This window comes from Sminthopsis crassicaudata, chromosome 1 (genome assembly GCF_048593235.1).
Source record: "Sminthopsis crassicaudata isolate SCR6 chromosome 1, ASM4859323v1, whole genome shotgun sequence".
NCBI classification, from domain to species: domain Eukaryota; kingdom Metazoa; phylum Chordata; class Mammalia; order Dasyuromorphia; family Dasyuridae; genus Sminthopsis; species Sminthopsis crassicaudata.
The window spans coordinates 695625122-695652866 of NC_133617.1; the positions used below are offsets into that span (position 1 = coordinate 695625122).

A 27745-nucleotide genomic window follows, 5' to 3' on the forward strand; every position below is an offset into this window, starting at 1 on the left:
TGTGATAGAGCTACTTCATTCTGTGAAGTCCCCAAATTAATTGTCAGTTCCATTTGATGGCTGGATCTGCTTTTCCTCTGAATTTGGTGTGATTGCTGGGGAGCGACTTCTATCAGCAGAGATTTACTTGATTTTTTTTTCCTTTGGAGCTCTACAAACTTCCAATATTCCATGTTATGCTGGCGGATTGTGTTTCCGTTTACATTCAGCCTGTGTTTTTTTAGTAGCCATGGTACAAATCTACTCTCATTCTGTCAGCTACAGGTACACAAATCCTCCTATTTCTTAGTCTAATTGAGATTAATTAGCTCCCCTCCCTCCAAAAAAACTTGAGTGAAGATCACTTATACATTAATGAACATACATTTCACATCCCATTCCTTAGGAGAAGATGTGGGATGACTGGGGAAGCTTTCCCCTTTTAGTTTGGAGGTTTCATCACAAACTTTGGACCTGTATAATGAGTGATGAAGTGTGGGAATGCCAGCCTCCTGGTATTTTGTTTCATTAGTAGAACTAGGGAACACCATTGGCACCAATTGCAAATGGTGTCAAGGTCCCTGTGGGCACTCTGAACTACATGCATGATTGGCTTTGTCCTGGATGCTGGAAGCTACAATCCAAGAGCTAAAGGCAGGAAATTAATGGATAATTCAGGGCAGGTTCTATGTTTCCTTATGTTTTCACAAACTAAACCATGGCCAAGATGAGAGAAATGGCCTTCTATGTTTTGAAAGTTCTTTTGGTATCTGTCCTACTAAGCTGTCCTCTTCAAACTTGCTTACAGTCTTTAAGAAAACCATTCTAAATGAAATGAGGCATCTGTGAAATTATGTCTATTTCTAGAATAGCATTTAATGAGCTGCTTGAGCTCTATGGAAATAGTGTTATGGGGGGAAAAAAATCTAACCAACCAACAAAACAAATTTCTTTGAAAAAACAGTCCAGTAATTTCCATAGATAATGAAAATGCTTATTTACATATTTCTAAATATCTCTATAAATAGGCTCACCAGCATCCAATTACACTTAAACCAATGTCCTTGGTGGCAGGATGTCCTAGAGGTATCAGAAACTCAATAGATCCCCCCAAAAGGCATCATCCTCTCCTCCAACTTTCCTATGTCTCTGAAGGGCACCGCCATTTTCCTAGTCATGCAAATTCACAACAGGGTCACTCTCAGCCTCTCTCTTACATTCACCCCACATATCCAATCCATCACTAGTTCATGTCCTCATTCTTTCCTGGACCACAAAGGAAGACTCTTAGCCAGAGAGTTCAAACATTCTTTTTACAGTAAACATCTCAATACGAACAGTAAGACGACATTGTCCCCTACCCTCTTCCAAAAAAAAAAAACCCCAAAAACCAACCAAACAAATAAAACAGTCATTAGGAAGAATTTCCCTAAAGCCTCAAAGGCTTTTCCACCAAAGTTTTTTTTTTTAAACTTGCTTTTATAAAGGTCTTTTTGACCAAAAGATACAATGAAGTTCCAGATCATCCCACCTGGAAGCAGTTAACCCAAAATGCCCCAGATCTGTTTCACAATATCCTTGTTCTCCATAGCCCCAGTTGATGCTATGGAAATAATGTCATCAGGCAATTACCCACTCCTCCTCAGTTCTATCAGACTACTGGCCAACAGCAAGATATTTAATGTTCTTCCTAACAGACCACTTCCTACCTTTCTAGCTCAACACTTTACTCACCCCTCCACATAATCTATAATCCAGTTATACTTTCCTATCACTGTGCCTCATATATGTTGCTCCTTTCCAAAGTCATCTCAGCTGCTATGGTCTTTCCCTTTAAGATAACCACCTTCCATCTAGTATGATATCTCCCACATTAGAATGTAAACTATTTTTGCCTTTCTTTGTACCCCTGAGACAGTGCCTGGTATATAGTAAGCACATTACTTAAATGCTTAAAGGCTGAGGATCAGAAAGAAAAAAAATTCATAAGAAGAGAACAACAACAAAAAATCAGGTCTGTGGTCTTTGTGGTATCCTCTCCGTGTCAGGAGAAGAAAGGGCCCTAGTTCACTGAGTGAGATCTCTCATGGCAAATATATGGGAGGATACAGACACGAGGTAAACAGACATTGATGGCTTATAGTCTTTAATACTGGAAGGATCACCCAAATCAATGAAGTCACAGATCCGTGTGGATATTGCCATTAGTGGAACTAAAACAAGAATTTATTAAGCATTGGCAAGATATTATGCAATTTACAAATATTAATGGAATTTAAAGAACCTGTTTTCCCAAAGATTAGTCCATGATATAGACCCTCCACAGTCCTTATAACTTATCAAATCCTTGCAAATAAATCTAAAACTAAATTGGATTGCTACTTTTCCTAAAATGTCTCTTTGTTGTTAATTGCCACTGCCATAAACCAAATGCTCATCACCTTATGTCTGGTTTGCAATATTTATTTTCCCAATCTACAGTCTTACAGGACTCACCTCCCTATTCAGTGCAAGTTTGAGTTTTAAAATAGTTTTAGAATAATTATGGACTTCAAAGTACACAGCTTCTAATAGCTAGTCATTTTCCTTATAGGATTTACTGAATATATCAAACATTAAAATTCTCAGAAAAAAAATCTCAAAAACAATATGAATATAAAGATAAGAATAAAGGAGATAAAGAGGGGTTGATTCAAGAAGATTTAAACAAATGCCACCTATTGACACCAGATGTGTGACAGCAGCACATTATCTGATCTCTCAGTTTCCTCATCTTTTAAAAAAAGGATGGATGGATTAAAAAATCATACCTTTAGTCTCTACCTTGTAAGGATGCTGTGGGACCCCCATTAAAAGGGGTGCAGAGTGGTCTGCAACCTTCAAAGGGTTTCACAAATGCAGATATTATTCAAATCTGGGGAAAGCATGAAGGAACATTGACTTTGAAATTATTTGTTTTTACCTGTTGGGGGAAATTTTTCCACAGGAAGAGGTAAAGTAAAAGGTGGTTTCTTGTAAAGGTCAAAATCCAAATGCCGCTGTTCCCACTTCATTCTCTCCCTAACAAGGAAAGGCTTCAGGATGTAAACAAACAAGCTATTCTCTTGCCATGGCTAAAATGGAAAGAAAAAAAAAAGGTTGGAAGAAATATTGTTATTATAGATGAGGAAAATGATCTCTATATGGGAATCACTTTACCTAACAAAATATTACCTCTTTTAATTCTTCTATCCGACTTGGATCTGGTTTCTTGGGGTGTTGATTACTTTCATAACTAGTCTGATATCCAGGGACTTGAAATCCTTCTGGAGTAAGCCAGAACTTAGATTTGGGTTTTTTACGAGTCAGGCCCACAGGTTCTGGAAACGATCCAAGGTATTCTTTAGAGTAAGTGAACCTTTTCTCTCGTTCCTATAAAGAATGTAATGAAATTTTAAAAGAAAAGAAATAAGCACAAACCTTGGAAGATGACTAACTTCAGTTCTGTAGAATTGACTAGAGGCAAGGGGTGAGGGGGTGAAAGGGTGCAGTATACAGACTTTGTTGCTGTAGTTTTCCATCTAGGCTTGGATAAATGAATTAGTTATCTAACTATTATCCTCTTGGTGGGGGGGGTTTGCAGAAAGTTCAAGAAGTTATGAGTCCTTTTCATTCTATCTCTTAAAAAAGATTTGAGAAATGTGGAATTACTTTTAACCACAAAATTGAAAAGATTCTGGGAGCTTTGGGATGGCCAACAAGCTCTAAGTGTGAGCAGGCAATGGAGGGAAAATGATTCCTGATTCTCAATTTAACTGTTTCAAAAATGGACACCCAGGATCAACAAGAAGTGGACCACACTCACCTTGTCCATCTGAGCAACCAACTGCTGCTTTGCAAGCTCCCCTGAGTTGAACGTATGAGTGCTGTAGTTATATACGGATTTCCCATCAGAAGGAATAAATCTGATTGTTTTCACTTTAGGTCGCTGGGAGATCCTTCTAGCTAGAGCTGCTTTAAAAAAGTTTTTCTGAAAAGAAATGCCAGGGCTTAAGTTTTATCCATCTACATAATACATTTCCATTCCAAGACTACCATGATAATTATTCTATTTACTCAGGAAATTAAGCTGTCATATTTATCTAGATATTAAGTCATAAGAATCTTTTGCTATTACAGTTGCCATCCCAACAATACAGATTTAGAATGGAAAGTTGTAAAGGTCATTTAACCCACAATAGTGCAATCCAACTAGCCCTGATTAAGCACTTATTAGTGATGAGGTAAGCCACCAAATAGGATACAGAAGTGCTAACCCCCCCCCCAAATATGTTGGGATTTCAGAACTCCATTTCCAGAACCCCATATTTGGGGAAGATTTCAGGATGATCTATCAAAAATTAGAGAGAGAGGTTGGATTCCAAAAACATATTGGGGTCTTTGAGACAGATTGTCTCAAAAGAATAAGTAGACTTAGGCTTTCTCCAAATCAAGAGGCAAAGATTTTATCACACTGCTGACAGCAGATTAAAGCCATATGGGGTTTTAGCAATTAACTAGGAGGAAGATGAACATTAAAATCCCTAGTGGAACTGAGAATTAGCCAATCAGGAGGAAGATATCATTAAGGAGGAAGATGCCATTAAAGCTTGGAAAGTTCTAATGAACCCACAATGCCATAAGGCAGGCTACATTCCTAAAAAACAAGGGAGTTTAATGGGGATTATGCTATTGACTGGAGGGCTAACTTTAAAAAAGAATTTAGGATATAAAATACCCTAACATAGCAATAACAAGGAGAAAGATACCATATAGCACAGCAAGTTCCTAGAGAATCCCACCACTCTATAAGGTGGGCTAAATTCCCAAAGAAAGAAGTTTTAGCAGGGATTTATGTAAGAGTAAAGTCTTTTACAGGGAAAAATAATATTGGGGATTGACATCATAACTTGACTTTCTGATTGATATAGTAATTGTAGAGATATGATGGTTTTGTTAATGCAAAGAATTCTGCTGGGAATTCAACCTGGGCCTACTATAATAAAGGCCTACTTAGGATAACAAAAAGCCTAATCAAATATCAGTGCTCCTCCTTGCTTGACTGGAAGTAGCTTAACTCCAGAATGCTTACAATAATTCAGGCTCTCCACCTAGCTACCAAGGACCAAGGACTTCACTCTGTTTAGGAATAAAGCTCTAGATTTGGAGCAGAGAAAATTCACAATGGTTTCTGCCTTCAGGAACTTAACATCTGACTCTTTCATTCTACAAATAAGTAACAAGAAATAATGCAAATGCAAAGAAAAAAAATGTAACTGAAGGCTGTGTAATAATGTTGGGTTTTGGTCATGAAAGCCAGACTACAACCCCATTTGGGGTTTTCTTGGCAAATATTTTTGCCATTACTTTCTCCAGCTTATTTTACAGATGAGGGACTGACACAAACAGGGCTAAGTGTCTTGCCCAGAATCACAATTTAATAAGTGTCAGAAGTCAGATTATTTGAACACAAGAAGTCGAGCCCTCTATCCATCGTGCTACCTCGTTGCCTTGTGTGATAATAACAACAACCAAGAATCTTGGCCCTGAATAGAACTAAGAAAATGTCATACATCTCAAGTAAACCACAACTTCTCTGGGTTAATGTGAGAATTGAAGAGGGTTTAGTGTCCACAGAATTACAAAACTTAGAGAAATACAAAGAAATGAAGTTTAAATCAGAAAAATGAAATTGAAACTAAGAAATAGAATGTAAAAGTTAGGGGAACAAGGGAAATAAAACGTAGGAAGGGAAATCATAAATTAGAATAAGAAACATGTTATGATATCTAATTAGAGGGACTCATATGGGGAAATCAGGCATTTCAGATCGGCTATAACCTCTGTAGTACCCAGCCAATGAAGGAAACAGGGAAGGGAGTTGCATTTTGGGACAGAGAATAAAAGGCTTTAGGGCTTCAAGTCTACTAGCTTAGATATCCATTCTTTCAAGAAAATAAAATAAAATCTTCCCTGGATTCATCAGCAAGTCAGTGAATCTCTTGATAAGGCATTTTGTTTCTTACAGTTAACTTCCTCATTTAAAAAATTGAGGATGAAGAAAGGGTCTGAAATTCCACAGTACTATAGAAATATAATATACTTTCATCCCTCCTGGCTAAAACATTCAGTAACATCCTGGCAGAGACAGATATTTAGTGTAGTAAGTACTAGATAAAGATTAGTTATTATCATTGTTATTATTACCTTCCCAGGAAATCTATCTAAAGTTAGGAATAAAGACAATGTAGACATTCAACTAACAACTTAGAAAAAAGAACTTCAGTGCAGATAAAGATAAAAAGTAGCACTGAATAGGAGGATACAGTTTTTACTTTCTCTCATTCTGTGAATCATGGTGTTCTAGACTTTAATTTTCAGGCGTCAATACATTTCTGTCCCTATCATTCATATTTCTTGTGTAATAAATAGAAGCTGAGAGACTTGATCAAAAGTTCATTATGCAGTACACCAGCAAATAGTACAGGAAGCTCTTTTCCGAACTCTTCCAAACAGATCTAGAAACCAGACCAAATACCACTGGCAATCTCTACCCCCCGCCCCTCAAAAAAAAAAAATCACAGTGAGTCATTTTTCTAATGCAGATCAATATGGAAACAGACAGACAGGTCTTAGGTCCATAGACACTGGAGACGGAGGTAGAGTGGGATGGGAGGGGATGGCAATCTGACCAGGATTCCACCAAAAAAAGAAGTCTGGCAGCCAAGGGAAAGATTGTAGACAAGAAGAGATCCAAGAACCATACAGGATCACCCAGAGAGAGTGATGGAACAGGTGAAAAAGTCATGCTTGGTTCAGATTGTGAAAAGGTTTAAAAGCTAAATAGATAAGCTCATATTTGAAACTAGAGACAAGGGAAACTGACTTGGTCAGACTTTTATTTTAGTCAAAAGTCACTTCAGCAGCTGTGTGAAGAACAGATTGGAGAGACTTGCAGCAGGGAGACCAATTAGGCGGTTATTTGCAATTATCCAGTTAAAGGTGATGAAGGTGAATTTGGGAGTAGCAGAGATAAGAAAACTGTTGTGAACTACCTGCCATCTAGGGGAGGGGGCGGAGGGAAGGAGGGGATAATTTGGAACAGAAAGTTTTGCAAGGATCAATGTTGAAAAATTATCCATGCATATATGTTTTGTGAATAAAAAGCTGTAATAAAATAATTTAAAAAAAAGAAAGAAAACTATTGTGAGAAATATTATGAAAATAGAATTGATTATGATAATAGAATTGCAAGTGACTTGATGTATGAGGGTGAAATAAGTAAGAAGTCAAGCATGATAGTAAGAGTGGGAAATGGAGTGCCTAAAAAGGTGATATCCTTAAGTGAGGGGTAGGAGTGGTGGGAGGTTGTCAGAGGAAAGTGGGAGTCGGTTTGGGGCAAAACGAAGAGTTCAGTTTGGGACCTGTTGAGGTTGAGATTCCTTACAAGATGCCTAATTTGAAATAAATGTATACATGATAATGTATCGATACATTTATAGCCCATGATATAATGAAATAGTAATTTTAAAAGGGATGGAAATCTGATTGTTGTCCCCAAACCCCACAAAAATCCTTAATCACTCACTGACAAGCTGGTCAACAGGCTCTGTAACCATAACAACTGGTTTAATCAACACAGAAATCAGCCAATAAGGAAGAAACGCCAACAGGATACAGAGCAAGATATTGAATTTCAAACCACAGAAGGGATTTTCCTCATGTGGTATCTGCATACTTTTTTTGCTTTACTGTACTTGGGTGAACTGGCGATAACATCATTACCATACATTAATTCCCCTCCCAGTGGGCTTTTCTGTATGCATTCTAGGTAACTATATGCTCAGTTCCACCAAGACTTTGGGACTTCCCATGTAAGAAAACTCCTCCTATAGCCTCAAAATTTGCATATTTTGTGAAATAATCAGCACCACTTGCTCTATTAAAAAAAATCCTGGGCTGCTGGCTCCTTCAAGGAGCTTAGCCTGTTGAGTGCATAAGTCTCATTAAAAGCCTTTGCGTGGGCTGGAGACCGTCTGAGCCTTAGAAACAACACCATTACACCTCTCCATTACCTCAGCAAAAGGAAATAAGAAAGAAAGGTGCAGATCTAAGTGAAGACTAATGCTACTAGGAACAAACCTAATGAACAGGAAATATATATGGTAAAGAGAATGACAGAAATTCAATAATGTATCAACCCTTACAGGGTGTAGCTAAAGCAAAACTCATAGGAAGATTTATTTCTCTAAAATTATTTATTAATGAAATTTTCAAAAGATCAGTGAACAGAGCAAACAACTAAACAGATCAGATAATGAATGAAAAACACCAAAAGAATTCTTAAAGAAGACATCTTGAAAACTGGAGAATAGATATATTTTAAAAATAGAAAGACTATGTAACTGATAAAACAAAAGTGCTGATTTTTAACAAGACTAACAAAATCAATAATCATTGGCTCTCCCAATCAAAAAAGAAATTTAAAAATCCATCAAGGATAGTTCAGTATTGGCAAAAAATAATTTGCATTATTAGTCATATAAACAAAAATTATTGTTTTAATAGATATAGAGTAAAATTAGTCCACTCAACTTAGAACCCCATCCTATGGCTAAACTTGATTGAATGCCAGCTCACCAAAATTTCCCAGACTATGTCTCATATGCATCCACCCCAGACATCTTGAGACTTGTTCCTTTTTCCTTGCTGTGAAGCACACAGCTCTGTTTTGTTTTTTTTTTCTACTTTTGGCTCAGAGAAAAGTAATCAAATCAATTCTCCCATGCCTTATCGAAAAAATATGACAGACAAATTTCATGCATAATCGCCTTATTTTCAATTTATATGGAAAGTCTCACTTTATTTGGTGTTAAGTTCTGAATTTTTAAAAAACAAATTTCTTTTTTGAAAAAATTCAGTATGACAATGGATTGACCTTTCGTTATATATGCCATTCCTATGACCCCATAAATAAAAAAGTCCATCCCTTGTCACCACTATAGGTTGCTCTCCCTGCTCCTTCATTAGACTATAAACTACATGAGGGTAAGGATTATCTAACTTTTAACTTTGTATTCTCAGTGCCTCATAGAGTGGTTGGCATATAGCAGATCCTTAGCCATAGATATAAAGTCAAAAGATATGAACAGCTTTCAAAAGAATTCATTGTTAATGAAATGACCACATGAAAAAATGCTACAAATCACTAACACAAGAAATGCAAATTAAAACAACTAAAAGTTTTGCCTTACACCCTGAAAATTGATAAAGACCTCAAAAAATGGGACTAGATTGTGATGTTGGAAGGACTATAAGAAAATACACACTAATATCCTGGAATATGAATTGTTCTAACCTTTGACTCAGATGATCCACTATATCAAGGAAGACAAAGACAGAAAAAAAAAGAAAAGACATCATAATATTCATAGTAACATTCATTGTAATAGCAAAAAACTGTAAATAAAGAAGATATTTTTATTTGTAGAGTGGCTAAATAAATGATTATATGTGTATATAATAGAATATTATGTACTAAGAAGTAATGAATATGAAGAATTACAAAAAAGCATTATAAGATTTATATACATATATACAAATACAGAATGAAATGAGAACCAAAAAATTAAAAACACTAATACATATATAAATTACAATAATGTGGTCTTAAATAAAAAGATCACTAAAAGGAAATCAACTCTGGGCTTAACTAAAAAAAATCAATAATGTTCCCAGAGATCAGATAAAGAGTCTTCCCTCTTCTTGACAGAGAGGTAGGAGACTTCTAAGGTAGAATGTTGCACACATTGATAAAGTCCTTGTACTAGATTTTTTTTTGCTTGACTCCTTTTCCTTGTTACAAGGAGAACCTAAATTTCAAAATGGGGAGTAAGTGAAGAGTAGAGGAGGTTGTTTTCCTCCTCAAGAAATAACTGCTATAAAAATAAAAGGTAGCAATAAAACTTTTTTTTAAATGGATTGTAGCAGAAATATGAAGGCATGATGTTAATAGTAGCTTTATTTAAATAGTAGCAGGTGGTACCTACCTGAATGTAGGATGGTGCAATGGCCCTTTTTATCTCCATGTCCTTTTTCCATTGTAGATACTTTTCTTGATGTAATTTGATTAGGGAGTGAAAACTGTATACTTTTCTTTCTGGTCTATCTATCTTTAAAGCAGATGGCAATTTCTTCAACGGGGCTTGAGTTAATAACTCTGATCTACTAACAGGAACCCCGAATTCTTCGCTCATGCATTTTACCATGTCTGCTGAAGGCAACAAATCTTTTTCTATAACATCCTTGAGTTTCTTGCTATGACAGATGGTGTCAAGCCTATAAAGATCATTGGGACAGCACTTGAATCATCTTTATGCTACAGCAGGAACTCCCCACCACCATACCCCTTTAAAAAAATCTTCATTTTGTCATTACTACATACATGCTTCTGGAGCTTCTTAAGGGGTATGAAATTAAAGTACACCTATTTCTCCCTTACTTTTCTCCAGTACCTACCCCCACCCCCACCCCACATCATAGAAAAGTCAACCAGTGAAAATATGTGGAGATAAGTTTGTAAGTATGTGGAGATAAGAGTTCAATTATAGGAAAATATGTAAAATGCAAATGTGGAATCAGTCTAATGTAGGTTAATACACTGACCCCCATGCCATCTGGCGAGGGGGCAGGGAAAGAGGGGAAAAATTAGAACAAAAGATTTGGCAATTGTCAATGTTGTAAAATTACCCATGCATATATCTGGTAAATAAAAACTATTATTTAAAAAAATACACTGACCCCCAAAGAGAGTAGAAGATACTTGAATAAAGACAATATTTATATAGTTTGATGATTGCCACTACTCCCTCCCATAGTTTATAACATGGTGGCTTGCAGAAAGCTCACTATGTTTGTTAAATGAATTTAATAGTTGAATATTACTTTTCCAATTCTTAGTCGAATCAGTATGTAGTTTGTTCATTATCTGTTCAATGAATGAATGGATTGTCCAATTCAACAAATAGTACAGGGCATTACACTAATTTCTAGAGATAAAAAGATGAGAAAACAGTCCCAGGTTCTAAGGAGCTTATAATGGAAGGGATGAGGTATGTGTAAGTCAAGTACATCCAATCTCATTTCATAGTCCAACACTTTAAAAATCTTGTAGAAAACAATGGTTTCTCCTTTAAGTCTCTGCTTATATCAACTTGGGGGAAAGAGAGAAAAAGAGGAAGAGAGAGAGAGAGAGAGAGAGAGAGAGAGAGAGAGAGAGAGAGAGAGAGAGAGAGAGAGAGAGAGAGAAGGGGAAGGGAGGAAGGGAAAGAATACACTCCAGCAAATGTTTAGATATCCTGAAATATCCTGCTTTTATGAGAATTTTGTGATCTCTTAACTAAAAATCTCCATTTAATTAGTTCTTATGTTCAAGTGATCTGCAGCCTCTTCCAATGACAGTATCATTTCTGTTTCTCCCTTTGCTGATTTTCACTCAGATGTTTTATGCTTTCCCCCAGTAAATTCCTAGATTTCCTCATGCTTATACCTTCTTAATGTAACTCCTCTATTTTCTACCCCCTTTCTTTTCCTATCCTGGCTTCTTTAATATCTCATATTCTTCTGGAGTCATATTCTGGTCATAAATCACATGTCCTAACCCAATGACACAACTGTGAGGTCAAATTTTACTTCTATTTAGGGACTCTATCCTATTTATTACAGTACTGTGTACATTTGCATATAAACATCTGAAGTCATGGTTTTTATGTTACATTTTTTTGGTCTAATGTCTCTTGTGAATTTCTGCATCTTTTCTCTTCTTCTCTATTGTACCACCATGGTAGACCTAGGGGGGGGAAGTTTTTGTTTTTACCCTCATTTTTTAGCTCAGGTATGTTAAGTTCGGTATGCTGGTAGGGTTTCTGGGTGATATCCACTAGCAAGTTGCAATTAGAGACCTGGACATTAAGGCTAACCCCCACTTCTTCCCCACAGCTATATATGTGCAATACAAATATATACACATATACACGTGTGTACAGACACATATGCATACATGCACACAGTACATTTATGAACACATATATGTACATGTATCCATCCATACACATGTGCATGTAAGTAAACATATATACTTCTACATATATACATACATGTGTATGATGAATGAAAGTTAATTGCATAGAGGTGATAAAGACATGGAAGTGGATGAGTCTCTAGAGGAGGCAAAAAGAAGCAGCTAAATCAGCAAAGTCATACTGATACGTGAGGAAAATCAGGGAGCAGCATCTGTATACAAGTCTTATGTTCATTCTGAGCACATTTCAAGGAAAAAAAAACTGATAAGCCAGAGAACTTCCAAAGGATGACAGCCAGGGAAATCAAGGGCTGTGCCCTATGAGAACCAGCTGAAGGAATCAAAGGTATTGAGAAGACTCAGTATAGATCCTTTTTTTTTTTTTTTTTAAAGGACTCAAATAGCTATTGTATAGAATGAATAGGCTTATGCTGTTTGGTCCCAGAAGAAAAAACTTGCAGCAAGAATGGATATTACAAAAAGAGAAATTTAAGCTTGCTGTACAGAAAAAATTCCTGAACAACTACAGCTAGATTATTCTTAGAAATATAATGATCCAAGATAATTTCAAAGGACTCATGATAAAAGACGCTATCTACCTCCAGAGAAAGAACTGAAAGGATCTGAATGCAGATCAAAGCATACTGTTTTTCAATTTTTTTCCAATGGAGTGTTGTTTTTGGGGGGAGGGGTTTGGTCTGTGTTTTCTTTCACATGACTAATATGGAAATATCTCTTGCATGATCACACATATATAACCTATATCAAATTGTTTGCCATTATGGAATGGGGAAAGGGCAGGGAAGGAGAGAATTTGGAACTCAAAAAATCTTTAAAATGCTAAAAATAGTTTTTACATATAATTCGAAAAAAATTTTTTTCAAAAATTGTTTACAAAACAATTAGAGTTATTCAAGAGTGGAATGGACTGCTTCAGAAGGTAATGATTTTAAGATGGTCTTTGCAGTCAAGATAGTGCCTTGTGATGCCTCTGGTCCACTTCAAAATCAAAGGATAAGCAATAAGTAAAGGCTATACAATCCTTTGTCACTATGTTGGAGAGGAGCTCTTTTTTTTTTTTTTTTTTTTTTTTGAAACATGAACTAATCATTGTGAAATTCTTTGATTTGGTGAAATTAAGTAAGAAGGAAATAAAGTGTGTGAGGGTGGTAATTGCCAGTTTCATCTGTAGAAAGGTCAAAGAGGATGAGTTCTAAAGAAAAGCAATTCGATTGGACAATTAAGAAGTTATGAAAGATCTCAGAAAAAATAGTTTCAATGCAGTAGCAAGAGCAGTTCAGATTTCAGGGGAAGTGACTACTAAATGTTTGTTTAAAAAGTTTAAGCTAATTCTTCTAAAAAACATAGTAGAATAGGCCAAGACAAGTACGTTAAAAATTTAAGAAGCCAGAAGGATCAAAAGAAGGGTTTGGTTTTTTTTGTTGTTGTTTTTGGCTGAGGCAATTGGGATTAAGTGATTTGCCCAGGGTCAAATAGCTAGGAAGTGTTAAATGTTTGAAATCAGATTGGAAACTCAGATCCTCCTGACTTCAGGGCTGGTAATCCATCCAGTACACCAACTAGCTGCCCCTTTTTGTTGTTGTTTTTGAAGGCTAAGGGCGAACTGGGCATGTTTGTGAGCCAACTATATAGAAGTGGTAGGCTAGAACCAATTAGGAGAGCCAACTATTAATTTTCAGTGTGAACATTTATAGCTCAGAAATCAACAAACTACAAATCAAAGCTGGACTTAATATTTTGTTGCCTTCTATACTTGATAGCGATGGAGAAAATGTTAATAATTCATTGTGTGTACATTTTTTCCAGAAAGCTGATGGTTAAACATTTATTAGTATAATGCTTTGCCTAGAAAAAAAATGACTTAAAAAAAAGAAAGAATGATGATGAGTCTGGGGATAATAGCTTAAAAAAGGTTCTGGAAGAAATGGGAGGATATAAGGTCTTGATTACTTCTTCTTCCTTTGTCCTCTTTGTATAAGTACTAAGTCCTATCAATTTATATTTCAATTTTTTTTCCTGAAATCATCCCTTCCTCTTTCATGTCACTACCCTACCCTAGTTGCTTCTCACTTTACATTTGGACCATAGCAACTGCAATCACACACTGACTCTTCTCTTCCCCACTTTCAGTCTTTCTTTTTCAAATATATCCTACAGACCAAAGGCAAATTTCACCTTGTCAGTCCCTTGCCAAAAAGTAGAAACAGAATAAATTCCAAATTCCTTGGTCAAGCATTGAAGGCCATTTAGAATCTGACCCCTTGCTATCTAGACCAACTTTATCTTCCATTTCTTCCCAACAAGAAGCCTGTTTGATCCTGGTGGATTCTCACTTTTTTCTGAACAAGCCTCAGTTCCTTGTCTACTTTGCTTGCCCCCTCAAGTCTTCCTCCCTTTTCCTTCAATCTCTCCAAATTCTATGCAACTTTCAACATCCACCTCAAGTGTCATCTCCTCCATAAGGCCTGCCCCAATTATACCAATTCTATGACCTTCCTTCCCAGAATGCATGTAAGCATTTACTGTCTGTGTCACTCATTTTAGGATTCACTAGAACACTTTCTTTTACTGTTTACTGAACATGTCAGAATGAATTCTACAGTAAGCTTCTTGAAGAAAAAGGTCATGTTTTACATCTATTCTTATCTATCTCCTCAGTCCTATAGTAGCATGAGTCTTGGTACTGTAGCTGAATGAATGAATGAGAATGGAAATGTTTTTGAAATGTTTGTCTCATAATTTTAAAAATGGGTACAAGATTGTGTGTATATGTGTGTGTGTGTTAAACATAGTTTAAAATACTGAAGTGAATATTGCATTCAGCATTTCTACCTACACAGATTCTACTCTTATAATAAATTATCTTGTAATGGCTTGCCTTCCAGATATGATGAAAGGGATGATGACATTGCTTGTAGTTATAATTAACTCTCAACTCTATTTGAATCATTCAGGTTAAGAACAACAAAGCACATTGCTCAGCAATCTGGGCAAAGACAAACCACTTGACTCTGAATACTCCATTGTCACCAACTTACACTAAATCTTCTCTGAAGAAAACAGGCAAAGACAAGTAAAGAGATTACATTTGAATTATATCTATATCTATATCTATACATAATATAGATATAATGTATAATATAGATATAGATTACAGACAGATATAGATATGGATGCACACATACACACACACACACACACACACACACACATACACATACACACACACTCGCCCTGTCCATTGATACCATGGATAAGTGACTTAAAGAGAACATCTTTGGAATTGATTCATTCAAGCATCCCCAACTCTCATCTACTCTCTTTTGAACTGAATATAACTGAGACCTATAGTTTAAGAGAAGGATTAAGAAGCTGGAGGTCATCCATAGGAGGATATCTTGGGAAGCAACCATGCCACAAAAGTTTGGTTCAAAAGTCTGGGGCTCCAATTTCTGCTTAAACCCTTCCAATAACTGGGATGAGGCAACCCTTTCCCCTGTTAGACAGCTCTGCTTGTTAGGAAGTTCCAAAAGACAATCAATCTTTCTTGTTAAATAAAAGACTTAGGGGGAAAAAAAGAAAAGAAAAAATTTAGAGAGACATAATTTCTATCTTCAAATCTAGTAAGGGCATGTTCCTTGGAAATGTTTTTATTAAAACTTTAAGAAAATTTGCAATTATTTCAGGAAGATGCTTAAGCTGCTCTTGTACTCTAGCAGTCAGTTCAAGATAAAACATAACAGAGTAGAGTCTAACTTGATCAGAGCCTGCAAGGATGGTTGAGGAATTAGTCCTCTGACATAAATCACCGACTCTCTCAATAAAGATGAAAGAGGTTTGCAGAGATGGATATGGTATAGCACTGCATCCAGATCCGAGTAGAGACGGTCATGAAATGTTAAGTCCGAGTTATAAAGCACTTGAAACATTCCTCCTGAATCTGGAGCACTGTAACAGAGGACCACAATAGTAAATGATAATGATAAAACAACAACAATAATAGTACTTATATTCTATTTTAAACTTTCTACAAGTATTGCTTCTTTTATCTTCACAACAGCCCTGGAATTCTCACTTTAGGTATTTTAGTGACCCTTCATTTTACAAATGAGGAAAATGAGGCAGGCAAATGTTCAATGACTTGCAAGGTCACATAGCTAGTAAGTGTTTGAAACCAAATTTGTACTCGGGTCTTCTTGAGTGCAGATCCAGCATTCTATCCACCACCTAATTATCTCTGAATAATGATGATCACTGGGTTTTGTTTAAAATCTCCTTTTTTATTAATTACACTTTAGGAGATTATATTTCCCATATAGGAGCTAAATGTTTTATTTGATTGGTTAAGATAGATTCTTCCTTTTCCTAATTTTGCTTTTCTATGATTTTGACGACATTACTCCTTTAAAAAGTAAGTCAGCCTTGGAGAATTTTGCCCAACTATTTCCAATACTCCACTCTAAAAATGATGGTCTTTTCTATTGTAATAAACTATTTGTGCAAATTCATGGAAAATTTTGCCTAAATTATCTGACATGAACCTCATCTTTCTGGAATGAATAGTCATGTTTGAAATGAGGGTTATTTCTAGCTTCAATAGTTATTAGATTTTTAGCTAGAGTATCACAAACAATAATACATGGACCACTATTTCCTAAGGCTGAGGAGTCAGTCTGAACAGAATTGCAAGAGCCATCTTGTCCTGTGGTCAAGGACTTCAGTTCCAAGCTTAGCTAAAGCATGGACCCACACTTAACACCATACACCAAGATAAGCTCAAAATGGGTCCATGATTTAAGCATAAAGAACGAAATTATAAGTAAATTAGAGGAACATAGGATAGTTTACCTCCCAAGCTTAGCTAAATTGACATACATTTAAGAAAAAAAAAAGATGTTTCATGAACATGTAACTTGTTCTAATAATAAAAGCATCTCATATTTATAGTTAAGAGTTTATAAAGCACTTCCATGTCAATGCCCTGATTTTACTTAATTGCTGGGGCAATTAAGTGTCTCCCATAACCACACAGGGCACATGACAGGTAAACAGCAGACCTAGAAATTCATCCTCAGGTCTTTTTACTCCAAGTTTGTCATCCTCTCTGTTAACTAAGGTTGCCCCATTCAGTTTCTTCCTTTTGTGACATTCAATTAAAAAATAATATAGGGGCAGCTACATGTTGCAATAGATAAAGCACTGACCCTGGAATCAGGAGGACCTGAATTCAAATCCAGCTTCATTCACTTCATACTTCCTAGCTGTGACACCCTGGGCAGTCCCCTAATTCCAAGTGCCTTGCCAAAACAAATAAAACAAACAAAGAAAAAAAATTTATTCCACATATATAAAAACAAAACAAAAACAACAAAAATATACTTTATAGGCTGTATGAATTGTTTGGTTACAGTATATAGTGAAAATGGTCAGTGGTTAGACCCTAGCTAGCAATGTGACCATGGGCAAATCACTCAACCTCTCTGTGCTTCAGTTTCCTTAGCTGTAAAATGGGGATGATAATACCACTTACTTCTTAAGGCTATTGTGAAGAGCAAATGAGTTTATATTTGTAAAACACTATAGAGAAATGGTAGTATTATATATAAAATTAACAAGGAAGGGAAAAAATTTTCCCCTACAATTCTTAATCGTAGAATTTTTGTATGTTATTTTGACAGCTATTTTAGCACTGGAGTGGATTTCTTTTAAGTTATTGGGATGTTTGGGAGGGGAATGGGTTAAGGCCAGTAGGGTGCTATATTAGAGTCTTAGCCCGGTTGTCAGGGGGCCTGGCTTCTGAAAGTAACTCTACTATGAATTCATCCCATGTTCTCAGACAAATAACTTCCCTTCTATGGAACTCAGTTTCATTATCTATAAAGTGGAGAGGTTAAAATCAAATTATCTAGGCACCCCACTTTAATACATGAAAAGCTCTACAATGTAATATACCTGGGCAACCCATCTACTAACACTGATCAAGGGCTGCTTTGGCAAAAAAAATCATCAATTTTGGTTGTTTTTGCTATTTTTTAAGGAAAAAAAAAACCATCAAAATTGCTTACCGATTTGGAAATTGTTCCCATAACTTCCTCAGTCCTTGCTGTGCCAGTCCTTCTAAAATAAAGAGGTGAATTTGTCCATCAAACAAATGGAATCCAGTGATCACATCTTGGTCTAGCTTTGCCTGTATTTTAACTTTCACTTTAAAGGCTGAAAGAGCCTCTTGAACATCATCAGAAGGGTAAGATTCCAAGTGGAGAGCTTTGGCATTGATTTCTGTAATGCCCTTTAGGAGAGCCCTCTTGAAGTCAATTTTTGAAGGATCAAATATATAAATTATGCGCCCATATCGTTCACTTGAAACTTCGCCCAAATCTACCCCTGCATCTAACTTCAGGGGCACACATAATTCTACCCTCAATCTAAGCAATGAGGAGTAGTCCAGGTATTTGCCCATGGGTATTGGAAAAGTCTGCAGAGTATCCATTGGATCATGACCACCAAAGTTTTTCTTATATCTTCTGCTATCCTTTTGGAAGTAAGAGGAATCAACTTTACATCTGTGAATGGGCACAAATAATTCCATCAACTTCTGGCCAAGCAGCAGATCAGCAAAACTGACCTTAGCAATGCCATAAGGATCCCACTTCTTGTTAATGGTTTCTAATGGGTTTTCAGCCATATAAGTAATATGACTCATGTTGGTCAGATTTGCATCTGCTGAATCTTCCCCAAACAGAGAAGGTTCAACTAAATATATGTCCTCTTTTCTATCTCGATCATGAATTTCAACTTCCATTGGTGGTCCTTCCAGGTATTCACGCAGATTTCGAGAGTCCAGTGCCCCTATGAGTATTACATTGATATCATCAAAATAGATATGTGTTCCATAGGGTTGTCCTTGAGTTTGGTGAACAGGAGTGTCATGAAACTTGTATTTACAGTATACTGGATTGCACATTTTCTAAAAAAGAAGAAGAGGAAGAAGAGAAGCAGAAAAAGTAGAAGGAAGGAAGGAAGGAAGGAAGGAAGGAAGGAAGGAAGGAAGGAAGGAAGGAAGGAAGAGAGAGAGAGAGAGAGAGAAAGAGAGAAAGAAAGAAAGAAAGAAAGAAAGAAAGAAAGAAAGAAAGAAAGAAAGAAAGAAAGAAAGAAAGAAAGAAAGAAAGAAAGAAAGAAAGAAAGAAAGAAAGAAAGAAAGAAAGAAAAAGAAAGGAAGGAAGGTGGGAAGGAGGAAAGGAGGGAAGGTGGGAAGGAGGAAAGGAAGGAAAGAAGGAAGGAAGGAATGAAGGAAGGAAGGGGAAAAAAGGAAAAAAGAAAGAAAAAATAAGATTACTTGCATAAACTCATAGAATTCTTTTTCCTTCTTCCATCCCAATAATTTTTCTTGACTAAAGAGTGGAGTACAAGAAATGATACAAAAGATATTATCTAAAAATGTTATTTTACTAGAAATTGGAGGTAGAGAGAGTACTGATAAGCAAAGAATATCTATTTTTAAACATTCATAGATTTAGAGTAATCAGCAAGTCCAATACCCTCATTTTGTAGATGGGAAAATGGTGGCCCAAAAGGAACTTGTCCAGGGTCACAGAGTCAATAGGTGTCAATAAGGTCTTTGTGACACCAAATCTAGGACCCTCTCTACAATTCCAAGCTGCCTCTAAAATGTAAAAGGAAGCCTCCAAGATAGTAGATAGATTGTTTATATAGGTCTGAAGGGAGAACCCAAGCAAGAATCAGAGAGAATGAAAAAAAGATGACTCTGTACTGCTGAAGGTCTATCCACATCTATGGATAATGAATTCATCTTTGCGTAAAGTTTAAAAAAAACTTAAAAGAAGACCAGGAGGTAATATCAACTCTCCCATCTTTAGGAGCTTACATATAAATTGCTCCAACTGCCCAACTACCCAGCTGTGGAAGGCACCAGTCTTTCATCTCTCAGTTAGGCACAGAAAGTACTCTCTGTGTATACATGGATATCCTAGAGTTTGGCAAAGATAACTGGAGTGGTTTGTCCTTTCCTTCTCCACCTCATTTTATGGATAAGGAAACTGAGGCAAACAGCGTTACGTGACTTGCCCAGAGTCATATAGTTAGTGTCTGAGGCTGGATCTGAACTCATGAACTCTTTCTGATTCCATGTCATGTTTTTAAAATATTCTTAGAGCTACCCTCTTTCTGATCTGGGAAATGCAAGAACTGACTGCAAGAATGAATTCCAGGGATTTCAGTGACATGGGAGTGGAAACAGATTGGGCAAGAGGATAGGGAGGAAAGAAAGAATATCAAAGTCTTATTATGGTGGGTAATGTGCCAAAGATAGTAATCCATCTGGTAAGGTTAATTTCAAATTAAAAATAAATTTTCACTGTCAGTTTTATGAGAGGATTTTTAATAGCCCTTCCAGACAACAACGGGTAGCAATTAATTAATTAAAGAATGCATTTAAATTTATTAAATGCTTATAATGTGTCAGACACAGTGTGGGATGATGGCATAGAAAAATAAAAATGAAATAGTCTCTGACCTTAAGGAGCTAATATACACCTGTATAAATACAAGAATATTAGAGATGTGTTATTAGGATATTATCAAATGGGCCTACCTTGGGGTACAGATAGGAAAATGAATAATTTCCCAGACATTCACTATCTCATTGATAAAAAACTTTTTTGACAGTACAGCAACACAGTTTCTCAATGCAGCCCAAATCCTCCCATGAACCCTGAAGAGAAGGTTTATTATGCTTGGGCCTCCTTCTAGGTATTGGAAACAATGAGCAAGAATATCAAATAAACACAAGTTAGTTTAAGGAAGAAGGTGGTAGCAGCTAAGGGGATCAAGAACACCAACTAGGTGGAGCAGTGAACTTGGAATCATGAAGACTTTGCTTCATGATGGTCTCAATCTCAAAATTGCAGGGCAAGTCACTTTACCCTGTCTACCTCAGTTATCTATAAAATGAGCTCAAGAAGGAAATGGCAAAACTACTCCAATATCTCTGCCAAGAAAACCCCAAATAAAGACACAAGGAATGAGAACCCCAAATGAATTGACATTACTGAAATGATTAATTAACAATAAAAAGGAAGGAAATGTTCACTTAATTCAGATTACCAGACCTCTTCCTAGACTGGGATTTGAGGTATTTAGTTAATAATAGGGTAGGCTGCTAGTGAAAGGGACAGAAAATGCCAACTATATCACAAACATTCCTTAAGGGAACAGACTAGCTGATGATCTAATGACTAGTAATTAATTTCTGATTTAAAATTAGACAAAGGATAAAGACCTGTGTTCATATTCTAGCCACATAATATAAAAAGGGCAGGAGGAAAGAAAAAAACAACTACCACTCATTTAAACTTTCAAATAGTTAACTATTAAGAGGTGAAATGGGGAAATGGGAGGAAGGAGGCAATGCTAGTCAGGATTTTGAAAATAAGTCATAGAATAAAGAGAAAGAGGGCTGCTTTTTTTCTGCTTGGGTGGTTTGGGAGCTAGAAATCTGGAGGATGCTCCCCAAGATTCTGATTTGGCTTCCAGAAGTCAGGTGGAAATGTTAATAGAACATACTTAGACTAATGGGATATATGGGGTTTTCAGGAGGACTAACCTGGTGTGAAGGCTTGTTGAGCCTTTTTCAGGGTTACTCAAAGGGATACCTTTGGTACCTACCTGATTCATCCAGCTCTTACCTATGAGTCCAAGCAGCTGTGGCTGAAGGTCAAACCATCTTGGGAGATGGCCTAAACCAGGTTGAGGATAATCTAAAGCCTCAAACCTGTTGGGGATGTCGACCCCAAGCATGAAAAGACTTTCTTTGACAGAATGACAGATGAGAACAATTTGTTCCAACAGTTATGGAGGGAGCCAAAAAAGGCTCAGTGGAGTGCTTAGAGATTGATCAGACACTAAAGACAACCATGGTCATCCCCTGCATCCCAGTCTACCACCCATTATCCTGTCTTTGTCTTGCCACTGGAGTTGGATGATTCAGGAAAAGAGGAAAGCTGAGGACTTTGTGCAACTCTGGCTCACTTAAATCCAATTCTCTCATGAGGCAAGAACATCCCTTGTGATGTGACTTTACTCTTTGAAAGTGAAGGACAAGGGAGAAGCAAGATGGCATATAAGATAGAGCATTGTGAGCTCAGCATCCTGAGCCAGGAGGACCTAAGTTCAAACCCAGCTTCAGCCACTTAGCATTTACTAGCTGTATGACTCTGAGCAAATCACTTAACCCCAACTGCCCCACAAAAAGAAAGAGAAAATAAAGGACAAACAATAACTTGTATTAATAAAGGTAGCACCCCAGAAGTCTAACTCCTCCATTAGTGGATCAGGAAGAGGACAGCAAATGGGAAGTATTTCCCCATTTCTTGTTTTCATGTTCTCATTCTTCTTCATTCATTCCTACAACTCATTCCCCGCCCCTTTGTCTTTGCAGAACCTATCCCTCAACCTGCAGTACCTTCTGTTTTCACCTCCTATAATCCTTAGCTTCCTTCAAAGCTTAATTTGTGGCTCACCTCTTCCAAGAAATCTTCCTTTCCTGGTCCTTCTAGCTGTGAGTATTTTGTCTCTCTTCAAATCATTATGCATATTTTTACATCATTTATCCCTCTTTATAAAGTACAAACTTCTCTAGGGCAGAAACTATTGAATGAGTGAATGGAAAAACATGTCTTAAATGGTTACTATTCAGGCTGGCACAGTCTAGGGAGTTCTTTTTGGAGCTAGGAAGACCTAAAATAAATTTCTGGCCATGGAAAAGTTATGACTTCTTTAGATTCTAGGCAATTTTCGAAGACTAGAAAGGGCCAACTTGCACAGAGGGTGTTTTCTCATTTGAATATTCCCTATAACACTGAAATTTTAAGCCTAGTTCTCTCTCTCCTCTCTTTTACTATATTCAGGTATAGTGCTAGTGATTACTGCAGACAAATTCAAAATTCAAAATATACCTTCTCTTCAAGGAGGAGACAAAACATATTGGGAAATGGTGATTAGAAAAGAGTACTTTGTTAGGTTAAGTCATAGGGATAATGTGTGAACCATGGAGCAGCAGATTAAAATGTTAACCACCATTAAACAGAATCAAGATGGTAGTGTAAAGACAGGACCTTGTCAGAAATCTCCCAAATTCCCCTCCAAACAATGTTAATACCTCAAAACAAATTCTGAAGTGAGAGAACCAATAGGGTGAAAAAAATTTCCAACGCAAGACAAATTGGAAGGTTGGCAAGAAAGGTCTGTTTCATTGGGGTGAGAGTGGAATACAGTACAGTGTCTGTGTCTACCTGGGGGTATGGAATCAGTGGCAGTTGCAGCTTTTGAAGTTAAGAGGCTCAAAAAAACTGGTTTAAAAAGAGATAACAGGAGACCCTGCACTAGGTGCAGAACTCTATTATATTACTCATACCCAATTCTGGATCACAATCCCAGGGAGAAGAGGAGTTCTAGTAAGAGCAAAGACCCCAGTCATAATACCAGGGCAAAAAAAAAGTGCTTGTGGTCACACACAGACCACAGCATAAGTAGAGCAGTGACCACACTTCTTAGATCATACCACTTTGGAAGAACTGAAACTTACAGACCCCCAGAACTAGCTCTCAACACAGTAATATGAAAAACTTGAGATGTGGGACAGACATTTGTCCCCTTCACCTGGGAGCCAATTATGACAAAGTTAAAATCAAGAAAAAGGCTGGAATATGAGTAAATATTTAAAAAAATAAAAAAACCTGACCACAGAAAGTTACTCTAGTTACAGGGAAGGTCAAAAACAATACAAGATCAAAGCATCTATATGCAAGGCCCCAAAGAAAAATGTGAATTGGGCTCAGGCCCTAGAAGAGCTCAAAAAAGATTTTTAAAATAAAAGAGAGGGATAATGGGGAAAGTGATGCAAGAAAAAGTCAATATATTAGAAAAGAAGGCACAAAAATACTAAAAAAAATCACACACATACAAACAAACAAGCAAACAAAAACCAGAATAGGCCAAATGTTAAGAGAGGCACAAAAGTTCATTGAAGAAAAGAATTCCTTTAAAAGAAGAATTGGCCAAGTGGAAAAAAGATACACAAAAACTCAATGAAGAAAATAATTCCTTACAAATTAGGACTGGGCAAGTGGAAACTAGTGATTCATGAGACATCAAGAAACAATCAAACAAAATCAAAATAATGAGAATAATAGAAAAAAGTGAAATGTATCATTGGAAAAACAACTGACCTGAAAAATAGATTAAGGAGAATTATTATATGATCTGAAAGTTTGGAATAAAAAAGAGCTTACATATCATATTTCTAGAAATTGTCAAGTATATCTGATGTGATTTCCTAGAACCAGAGGTAAAATAGAAATTGAAAGAATCTACCAATTAACTCCTGAAAAAGATCCTAAAATGAAAACTTCTAGGAATATTATAACCAAATTGCTACCTCCCAAATGGTTATAGTATTACCAACAAAAGACATGTAATTTGTTTTTATATGATAACTTTTTATTTTTCAAAATACATGTAAAGGTAGTTTTCAACATTCACCCTGAAAAACCTCATGTTCCAAATTTTTCTCCACCCCTAGATTAAACATGTGCAATTCTTCTAAACATATTTCCATATATAGCATGCTGCACAAGAAAAATCAGTTAAAATGAAAAAGAAAAAACAAGCAATCAAACAACACAAAAAAGATGAAATACTATGTCGTTTAATAAGACTAACTAATTCATGGAAATAGTGAAATACACCAGATAGCAAACATTTATAGAATGCTTTTATGTTTGCAAACCACTTTACAAATATTATCCCATTTTTATCCTCACTACTATCCTGGGAGGTAGGTGCCATTACTATCCCCATTTTACATAAGACTAAACTGAGGGACAGATTTGCATGGTTGGTGAATGTCTAAGACTGGATTTGAATTCAGGAATTCTTGATTTCAAGTCCAGAACTCTATCCTCTGTGGTACATAGATAGTAAACTTCTGCATGCCAGAAGCCTATTTCAAAGACTAGAAGCACTCCAAATGCTAAATTGGTAACATTTATGACCCAAAGGTCCCTTTTCTCTGGCATTATGAAAACAATAGCTCAGGTCTCCTTAAGATCACAACATTTTGTCAGAGGAAACAAGTCTTCATATAGTACTTCTTAGAAATAGCTCATGGCCATTCAGTGGACAATGACAATTAACATACAAAAACCCTTCTGAAAATAATGAATGACAAAGAGACCAAGTGTGACAAGTGTATTAGAGGAAATCTATAATGCAACAAGATAGTAGAAGGGTCAGATTCAACAAGGCATCAGAGTCCTAGATTAGCTTTAGTAAAAAACATAGCTTCTTCTATGTCTAGTATTTCTGCCACCACCTTGCAACCTGATCTAAGGTAAATATTTTACTTTCCTCAATTTTGTTTTCTCCTTTGTAAAATGAATCCATCTATGATATTATGTACATTTATATTAGGATGTCAGATCTTATAGTGATTTAACCAATGGAAATAGCCAGGATCAAAATGAATCACAGTCAGCAGGAAAGATATTATTTGTCATTTATTTTCAGAGAGAACCAATGACCTCACAAGAGTGATGACTCACTTTCAGTGAGGTAGCTGTGCAAAGTCAGTAGCCTTAGTCTTTCTTCCTGAGTCAATGAAGTCCCATAGCAACAAAAAGTCATGATTACTTGTTGTGTCCTCCTTTCTAGAGCCCCACATTGGGCGCCAAATTTTGTCTCCTGCTTTCTAGAGCCCCCAAGTTGGAGTGACAAAGGGTACTATGCTTTCTAGAGCCCCCACAATGGGGTGAAAAACATACCATCCTAGTAGAGGAGTGATAATCTAAGACTCCTGAGGATAGTTAAAATATGGAATCCATTTATTCCAAAGTCTTCCCTCTTTATATGCACTAATACACATGCACTAAGTATATACTGCACACATGAGACCACATGAACAACTTGCTATTGTATATAGTTTGCCACCTGGTATTATTCTTTGCCACCTGATATCACTCTGCTTCAATCATAACAGTTATTACCACCTCCTGAATTCTCAGGAAAGCCAAGAGCCCTTAGGGGAGATGGAAAGCCAAACCAGACATTGTTAGCAGGTTCCCTCTGGGCCGAAGAGTCTTATACCTCACCCAGAGTTCCCCCACTATCTGTGGCCCTCTACAATTGCTGGTGATAGCCTTGGATTCAATAGATGACCTTGGCATAGTGATATCTGACCAAGCTCTTAGCACCCCATATGCCTGCTTCAGCTGCCTTCATGGCTATTGGAACATATTGCTCCTATCCATCCATTCCACTGGAGGAAGTCTCCAAGTGCTTGGGGCAGACACCTGCTAACTCTTCTATGGATTTGTGGCCTTTGGGTTACCTTCAAGCTAGTTTAGCCCATCTGCTAAAATGATTTTACCAGAGTATGACTTCTTGTAGTCAAAGATGAGAGTAAAGTGCCAGGTGGACACTAAAGATGGATTAACAGCCTTGAAAAGGGCTCAGCAAGCTATCACACAATAAGTATTTGTTCTCTTTGAATATTTCATACACTCCAGTAAGAAAGCCAAAAACTTAGTGGATAAGCCAGAGTTTCACTATTTAAACAATGATGGAAATAAAAAGTGGGATTATTACTCCTAATATTTGGTGCATTGGAGTTTCCACAGATTCTAATCTGAATATGTATTCTTAAAAGAAACAGGAATTCTGTTCTCTAACTGGAATTAGCTATATCAACCTTGCAACAAGGTAAGCATTTTTCTGCAAGGAGAGTTAATGCAATCGCAGATAATTATTAAATTCCATTTTTTTAATTAAAAAAAAATCCATCACTGATAGTTCTCTGGGAGGGAGATAGAGAGGGAAAATGAAATTAACCATGATGATAAAACAGAAAACATCAATAAAAACATATCACTGATAGTTGGTGTACATATTTTGGCTATGATAAAACCCTGGTAAAGGAAAGAAGTTAGGAAGAGAAATCTGCAAAATTTGGTGTTATATAGGACCAGGAGAAAATGACAATAGTAACTGAAATACCTGCAGCTTTTCAGGAGTCACAGGACCTGTTGGAAGGTAAGCAAGTGATTTGATCTTTATAATCAAAGGGTTTAAATCCTGCTTCTGTTTCTCAGTCATAAGTGGAGCATTTACTGTTATACTTAAAAAGCAATCCAAAATTTTGGAGTTTACATCCTCAGCATGACTCACTATAGTTTTCTGTCCTGTGGGGAAAACATGAATCACAGAAAAACCTTTATTCACCATTTATTCACCACAAATCAAATGAAGGTTACTTCAGTGCTCCAGTTAGTTAGAGAAGGCAGAATACTTGCTATGGATTAATTTTAGTTTTTTGTTTGTTTGTTTGTTTGTTTTGTTTTGTTTGTTCATGTATTAGTATATTTTTAAAATTTTAATTCATTTTTCATTTTAATTATAATTTCTTATGTATGATCATTCAGTCATTTTTTAGTTGTGTCTGGCTCTTTATGAGTCCATTTGGGATTTTCTTGCCAAAGGTACTAAAGTAGTTTGCCATTTCCTTTTCCAGCTGAGGCAAAGAGGGTTAAGTGACTTGCCCAGGATCACATAATTACTAAATATCTGAAGCCAGAT

At 36.4% G+C, this 27745-nt stretch overlaps 1 protein-coding gene across 4 annotated transcripts in view; it reads right to left on the reverse strand.

Annotated features, from left to right (window-relative positions):
• The window catches only part of CFAP92 (cilia and flagella associated protein 92 (putative)), a 76931-nt gene that overhangs the window by 5234 nt on the left and 43952 nt on the right, over nucleotides 1-27745 (reverse strand). For 2 of the 4 annotated variants that reach the window (XM_074283691.1, XM_074283694.1), the window contains exons 9-15: nucleotides 27167-27351; nucleotides 18163-19064; nucleotides 15854-16045; nucleotides 10047-10335; nucleotides 3824-3988; nucleotides 3193-3390; nucleotides 2942-3092 (exon numbers count right to left, since the gene is read on the reverse strand). In XM_074283691.1, coding sequence (XP_074139792.1) covers nucleotides 2942-3092; nucleotides 3193-3390; nucleotides 3824-3988; nucleotides 10047-10335; nucleotides 15854-16045; nucleotides 18163-19064; nucleotides 27167-27351 — 2082 coding nt within the window. The remainder of the gene's footprint in view (nucleotides 1-2941; nucleotides 3093-3192; nucleotides 3391-3823; nucleotides 3989-10046; nucleotides 10336-15853; nucleotides 16046-18162; nucleotides 19065-27166; nucleotides 27352-27745) is intronic. The other 2 variants (XM_074283692.1, XM_074283693.1) reach the window with 2 other exon arrangements.